The sequence below is a fragment of the Triticum dicoccoides genome, chromosome 5B (assembly GCF_002162155.2).
Source record: "Triticum dicoccoides isolate Atlit2015 ecotype Zavitan chromosome 5B, WEW_v2.0, whole genome shotgun sequence".
Taxonomy (NCBI): domain Eukaryota; kingdom Viridiplantae; phylum Streptophyta; class Magnoliopsida; order Poales; family Poaceae; genus Triticum; species Triticum dicoccoides.
The window spans coordinates 2,789,962-2,797,664 of NC_041389.1; the positions used below are offsets into that span (position 1 = coordinate 2,789,962).

The window sequence follows — 7,703 nt, forward strand, 5'->3', positions numbered from 1 at the left end:
GGGTGCGGGCAGCGGCCTGGGCAGCATCCATTTAACCGGTGGGAACTAGGGACGGCGGCGAGGGCGGGGTGACTGGGTGTGTTGGCTGCCTATGGGAGAGGGGGAAATGACAAATGTGCCACCGAGGCGGCCAGGGGTAGGTGTCGCGCGCATCCATTCCTTGTCCGCGATGATGCAAACCGGCCCTGGAATTTGGACTGAAATGGGCCACACGCGAACAAAATGCAGGCGTTTGTCTGTTTGGGTCGATGCGTTGGATTGTGATTTGTGTCCGTCTAGACTCAAACAAACACGCACGGACAGTTTGGATCGGCGCATTCGTTCCCCTTCTATGTTCCCAAGGACCTGTCTGTAATATACTGTTTCTTCAAGGATGACCCGTTTCGCGAAAAAGGGGTCCAGCTCAGCCCGGCTCGAGCGAGTCGGCCAGCGGCCCCGCCTCCTCCCCTCCCCCGCCGCGGCCGGATTTCATTTCGCCCTCCGCTGCCGGCCGCGGGTGTAAGGCGAGCCAGTCTCCTCTCCCCGTTAGGGTTCGCCCGCGCCGCCCCCTCTCCGCCGCGGCGCCTACCCCTCTCCGCTGCGGCGCCGCCCCCTCTCCGCCGCGGCGCCGCCCCCTCTCCGCCGCGGCGCCATGGTGGTGCTCAAGGTCATTAACACCGCCGTCAAGGAGCGGCTGCTCGATCTCCGAGGTTCGCCGCGCCACGCCCCATGCTCCCTTCCGCTCACCCATGGGTCCCTCCTCCCCCATCCACCCCCCACATCGGCGTCTAAGGTTCTTTGCTTCGCTGCTGCAGGGAGAGAGATGAGTTCAATCGAGGACCTCGGCGGCACCGAGGTGAGCTCCGCCTTTTCCTTCCTATTTCCTTTGATCTTCGAACTGGTACATGAAAACCTGGATCTATTAGCCTGGCGCCCCCACAGCGCTGCAAGTTTAGTTCATAACAGTGCACTTGTCCCTGTTTTCAGGACGAATTCGATACGATTGACCTGTCAGAAAACATGATCGCCAAGCTTGAGAACTTTCCTTGTCTGAATCGCTTAGGAACTCTAGTTGCTAGTGACAACAGAATCAACTACATCTGTTCAAATATTGGTGGTAAGAGGAACACTGTTTTGTCTTGTTGGCATGTGATTCTACCAACTGCATAATTTGCTCCATGGCATTTCTTCACTTTTCTTTGGTTTACTCTCATGTAGAACTTCTGCCAAAGTTGCATACATTGGTGCTCATGAGCAATGATATCACAACTCTTGCGGAGATTGACCCTCTTGCTGCTCTCCCAAACCTGAAATCTCTCTACTTATTAGAGAATCCTGTCACTGAGACGGCAGACTACCGGTTATATGTGATCCACATGCTGAAACATTTGATGTCACTGGACTTCGAGAAAGTGAAACCACAGGTTTGCAACCATCAAGTCCTTCAGCACACAATATTGCAGCAATGCATCTATGGGTTATTTACATGCTTTTCAGTTCTATTGCATACAACTCTATTCACTGAATTTCTGTGAATTAGATGAACCATTGCCATGGAATGCTTCTAGTCGACATGTTTTTCACATTACTTAGTGTGTGTGTTTGGGTTCTGTAATTATGTACGGGATTTCTGTAGGAGAGAACCACAGCAGAATATAAGTTCCACTCAAAGGAGGCACGGGAAGAGGTAAAGAAGACATCTGCCAAAGCTTATACTCCAATGAAGCCAGTGGGTGCTCAATATATAACAGAGAAGTCATGCCCTAAAGCAGTCTCTCCAGTACCATCTATAAAGGTACTTCAGTCCCCTCTTTATATTTTGGATACTGTTCATTTGATCATTACAAGGTTCGCTGAGTCCCTTTTACTCAACTGTTGCATTTAGAATTTTGTTTTGCTCTTGTCTTCTACTGGCATGTTTGGTATGCTCTTGATATTTACTTTGATAGATCCCTTTGTATGGGTTGTTTTTGCCATGATGTTCATGCTGCCAAACTTGTTGGCTGTTTCATCTAGTCAAATCTGCACCACATGTAAATGCAAACTTTTCATTTATCTTAGCCCTACATAAGTTCTAGCCAGAGCATCATGCCCACTGCCCGAGTAAAGTGTGTGCCTAAGGTGTCATGTGCTACAAGACCCCTATAGTCGAAAAAAGATCGAAACAGTGACAAAACGTAGGATAACCTAGATCACTCGGGGCACCCGACTTGTTTTCAGAACAAACAACCCTGATCAGTTATACCTGAAATACTTTCACTTGCGGTGGTAATGAGGTATACGATTTTTTCCAATTACTATATTTATGTAGTGTTGTAAATACCAGCATCTTCTATTTCCCTACATCTGGCTGCGAATTTTGGTTGAACAAGGTTTTCTTGTGTAGGCTGCTATTGCGAGCTCTCAGACACTAAAGGAAATTGGCAAGATCAAAACTGTAATATGCCGTGTCATTTAGTCTGGCATCTGTACAGTTTGAAGCAGCCAACCAACCATGCACTGACATACTCCCGTTTGTCATTGTGGTTAGGTATTGAGCACTGGCCAGATGGCTGCTGAATTTGCTTTCTTCGAGCCTGAAATTGATATGGCTGAAGCCTTGGAGAAAACTGATAAGATAAAGGGTCAGAATCACGAGAATAGGGCTGATGAGCAGATGAGCAATGAAGAAAGCACCCTAATTCAAGAGGTACTAATGTGTTTAGTGTATTATTGCCTTATATAGTGTGTGCTGATGGGAAATGACTGAATTGGCCAACTATTGTAGTATTCTTTGAGTTTTTAACTGCTCTGTTGCTCATGATGCATGAATGCTCTTCCCGAACTGAAGTAGTTGTTTTGGTTTTAATGCAATGAACCTATGTCATTCAAATATTGTTTTTTGATAGATTGTAGTTTACTGAATAATGATCATTACTTTCTTCTGCATATTGTTTCTCTCAGGTAAAAGTCAGCATGTTGAACAACTGGATGATAGATATAGATCAGGTAAGATATCACAAGCTTTATCTGATTCCAACCTTCAGAATCTCTGCATTTGAATCCTTCAATATTGTTATGAGCGATTAGGTATTCTCAAGGGTGACATAATTTATGCTATATGTTGAAAATGAGAATACTCCCTTATTACCATGTATCTTTTGCTATTGAGGCTGCTTCATATTTCTATAGATTTTGGTGTTAAAAAGTTTCAAGTAATTGTTATTTGTGTAAAAAGCTTTTTCTTTAGCATCATCATGTGTTTGTAAATGGAGTGTTACCAATCTTTCTACCATAGAGGGATTCTGGTAGTAACAAGAACATTCCAAATAAAATATGTCATTTCTTTCAGTTAACAGGGTATGAGAAGAAACACGATACCTGGACAGTGATGACAAACCGAGTAGTTGTAATAGCCAGACAACATTGATCATGAGTGTTGAGCCATAAAGTAGCTTGAATGAATTGCTTAATAAACAAATAAATGTGGCTGCGGCTATTGTTAAAGCATACATTGGTAACTAGATAATATCCCACGCGTTGCGCCGAAAATGGGTTGCAATATACTTTTATGATATTAGATATTATGAAATATGTTATTGGGGGCTAGCTGTTTGGATATAGAATACTAGCAACTGATTGTGCCTTGCAACACAAGTTGTTTTTTGATATATGCATCGTTTGTTTAAATGTTTGCGCCACAAGTCTCTAACTGTCTGCAAAATAAAATTTTATCTCAAAATATATATCAGTTGGATCAGCCGTATGTCCACATAACGGTTGACAACTGTGATACTTTTCTAATAATAACATAAGAGGTAAAGAAAAGACATGCAATTCGTTTCTATTACTCGCAACGCTTTCGTTGTTTTTATAAGACAAACCAGGTGAATGCAATTGCTCAGCTTGGTTTGTTTGCTTAATTTTTTGAAATTAAACATAATTTTGGCTGCTCCAATTTTTGGAGACTGAACTTTGTAACCAAAAGCGAACCTTGATCTTAACCTATTAGACCAAAAACTCTGGAAAGTTAGTTGGTTATATCTATACTTGGTTATACTTGCTTGGGCCTCATTTATTTTGGGCCTGAGTCACCACGATTGCGGCATATCTACTTAACTTTACGGAGTACAACACTCGGCAAGAACAGGGGTTGAAGGGGTGGGATATCATAACATCGATTATTTTATTTCATCGGATCAATGTGAAAACATTTAGTAATCATTTTTCTTTGTATCAATAAAAACTGATAAGCTACTTGTGTTCAACAATCTTCTATTTTGTGCTTCAGTTATTATTTAGCTTTCAGTTGATCTATGAATATATTTTGTCATATGTCCAGTTTGTTTAGATTTTTGGGATGTTTGTCTCCTCCCCTCTTACTGGCACATACATGCATCTGTGCACACCGCTCACACAATCTGTGGTTTCCCTATTCTTGTACTGTTTTTTTAACAATTGCAACATTTTCAGGAAATCTTTGGAGCTGGTCCAGATTCAATATATGTAACTCAACCAAGACATATGGAAGAATACAGTATGATTTCTGTTTTAACATGTTGCATCCTTAATGGTACTCTAACTGAGGTCCTGAATTTATTTTAATATGTTCCCAACTAATACACTGCAAATCTTTTTCTCTTTTATAGTATACAAGAACTTCCAACAAACACCGTTCAGATTTATCTTGAGCTGGAGAAAAAGACTTTTTAAAAAAATGCACATATTACCACTGCCTCGGATGCAAATATCAGGTAAGTGCTCAGTGTTATGATTATTCATTTATAAAATACTATGGCTTCTACTCAACAAGCTGAGTTTCTTGATTTGATTTCCCCAGCACACACGTGGACTTTAAACTACATTATCTATGATATCCCGTTGAAGCTCTGTGCATGTTGTGCGAAACACTCATAGGCTCATTTGTTGTGACCCCAAATAAAGGTGCACAATTAGGGCAGAGGAGATGGTGGAGGATAAAGAAGACACGAGTAGATTAAATTAGTTTTGCAAGCTTTCTATGAACTAGCCCCTCCCTTGTACAAAAGCTTACTCTTACTAAATTTGATCTAAATAGGATAAATCATGTTACTGGAAATGAAAGTAAAATTGTCCAGATTTGGCAAGAAAATATGCTAATATGATAGTACTCTGTCAACAAATCTAAGATGTTTTAGGTAGTGACCTAAAACATAGTACTCCTGTCAAACAAATGTAAGACGTTTAATAATTTATGCGAAAGTTTGTTCAGCAGTTTGTTTAAGCAGCAGCAGCAACAACACCAAAGCCTTTAGTCCTGAATTAGTTGGGGTAGGCTAGAGGTGAAAACCATAAGATCTTGCGATCAACTAATGGTTCTGGCACATGGATAGTAAGCTTCCACGCACCCCTGTCCATGGCTAGTTCTTTGGTGATACTTTAGTCCTTCAGATCTCTTTTTACGGACTCCTTCCATGTCAAGTTTGGTATACCCCGACCTCTTGACATTATCAGCACGCTTTAGCCGTTCGCTATGCACTAGAGCTTCTGGAGGCCTGTGCTGCATATGCCCAAACCATCTCAGGCGATATTGGACAAGCTTCTCTTCAATCGGTGCTACCTCATCTCTATCTCGTATATCATCATTTCGGACGGTCCTTGTGTGGCCACGCATCCATCTCAACATGCACATCTCTGCCACGCCTAACTGTTCAATATGTCGCCTTTTAGTCGGCCAACACTTAGCGTCATTCAACACTACGGGTTGAATCGCCGTCCTATAGAACTTGCCTTTTAGCTTTTGTGCACTCTCTTGTCACAAAGAATGCTAGAAAGCTTGGTGCCACTTAATCCATTCGGCTTTTATTCGATGGTTCACATCTTCATTGGTATCTCCATCCTTCTGCATCATTGACCCCGAATATTGAAAGGTGTCCTTCTGGGGCACCACCTATCCATCAAGGATAATCTCCTCTTCCTCGTGCCTAGTAACTAAAACGGCACCTCATGTACGCAGCTTTAGTTCTACTAAGTCTAAAACCTTTCGATTGCAAGGTTTGTCTCCATAGTTCTAGCTTCCTATTGACCCTCGTCTGACTATCATCGACTAGCATCACATCATCCATAAAGAGCATACACCATGGGATATCTCCTTATATATCCCTTGTAACCTCATCCCTCACCAAAGCAAAAAGATAAGGGCTCAAAGCTGACCCCTGGTGCAGTCCTATTTTAATCAGGAAGTCATCAGTGTCGCAATCACTTGTTCGAACACTTGTCACAACGTTGTGGTACATGCCCTTGATGAGGGTAATGTACTTTGCTGGGACTTTGTGTTTTTCCATGGCCCATCACATGACATTCCGTGGTATCTTATCGTAGACCTTCTCCAAGTCAATGAACACCATATGCAAGTCCTTTTGCTCCTTGTATCTCTCCATAAGTTGTCATACAAAGAAAATGCTTCCATGGTCGATCTCCCAAACCGATTTTTGGTCACGCTTGTCATTCTTCTTAAGTGGTGCTCAATGACTCTCTCCCATAGCTTCATTGTATGATTCATCAACTTAATTCCACGGTAATTAGTACGACTCTGAACATCCCTTTGTTCTTGAAGATTGGTACTAATATACTTCGCCTCCATTCTTCTGGCATCTTGTTTGCCCGAGAAATGAGGTTGAAAAGCTTCGTTAGCCATGCTATCGCTATGTCTCCGAGGCCTCTCCACACCTCAATGGGGATACAACCAGGGCCATCGCCTTGCCTCCTTTCATCTTTTTAAAGCCTCCTTGACCTCAGTCTCCTGGATTCGCCACACAAAACGCATGCCGGTATCATCAAAGGAGTTATCCAGTTCATTGGTGGAGCTCTCATTCTCCCCATTGAACAGCTTGGCGAAGTACTCCCACCATCTATGCTTAATCTCCCCGTCTTTCACCAGGAGCTGGTCTGCTCCGTCCTTGATGCATTTGACTTGGTCAACATCCCTCGTCTTCCTCTCTCAGATCTTGGCTATCTTATAGATGTCCCTTTCGCCTTTCTTCGTGTCTAACCGCTGGTAGAGGTCCTCATACGCCTGACCCCTTGCTTCACTCATAGCTCACTTTGCGGCCTTCTTTGCCGTCCTGTACTTCTCTATGTCGTCTGCACTCCTATCCAGATATAGGTGTCTGAAACAATCTTTCTTCTCCTTAATAGCCTTCTGAACATCATCATTCCACCACTAGATATTCGCTTTGCTTCACTCACAGATAAAGCCTTCACTCACAGCTCGCTTTGCTTGACTCACAACAATTTGTTTAAGCATAACTGATAAAATCTGACAAGAAAATGAACTTGAGATCATTTTAGGGCCTAAGGGGCCTACTTGGTTTGCCGCTTACGTTGGTTTACTGCATGTAACCATGCGCACTAACTGGATAGCATGATTAGTGAGGCTAGTAGAGTAGGGGGCGGCTACAACATGGTTACTGCCTAAGCTGATTCTTTTGCGGGCCCTAATATTTTTGAACGGACTCATTGCATGGGGCTCACCGAGATCTGCGCCTGTGCTTTTATGCCTCCATTTCGTAACGTATTGAGCCAGGTCTTGGACTCCGCCTATGTTGTCTCAACATAGCCGGTCCCAAGCCCGGGTAAAGGAGGAGGGTTGTGATAGGCTTGGCGAGCCAACGTAAAAACTCAGCCACTCTTATGGAGATGAAACCCAAAAGTGCATGCCAAGGCAACAAGTGGAAGCCGATGCCAATGTAGTAAGCTCACTTGTA

At 43.1% G+C, this 7,703-nt stretch overlaps 1 protein-coding gene across 2 annotated transcripts; it reads left to right on the forward strand.

Annotated features, from left to right (window-relative positions):
- Nucleotides 1-435: 435 nt before the first annotated feature.
- Nucleotides 436-5,208, forward strand: LOC119306957 (U2 small nuclear ribonucleoprotein A'-like). Of its 2 annotated transcripts, XM_037583026.1 has the most exons (11): nucleotides 436-689; nucleotides 795-835; nucleotides 967-1,096; nucleotides 1,198-1,403; nucleotides 1,616-1,774; nucleotides 2,366-2,416; nucleotides 2,510-2,668; nucleotides 2,923-2,967; nucleotides 4,432-4,495; nucleotides 4,608-4,712; nucleotides 4,799-5,208. In XM_037583026.1, the coding sequence occupies exons 1-11, from the start codon at nucleotides 632-634 to the stop codon at nucleotides 4,873-4,875; spliced, it is 1,095 nt and encodes a 364-aa protein (XP_037438923.1). In that variant the 5' UTR covers nucleotides 436-631; the 3' UTR covers nucleotides 4,876-5,208. The 2 variants fall into 2 exon arrangements, with proteins under 2 accessions (XP_037438923.1, XP_037438924.1); XM_037583027.1 differs by lacking the exon at nucleotides 2,366-2,416.
- The last annotated feature ends 2,495 nt before the right edge of the window (nucleotides 5,209-7,703 follow it).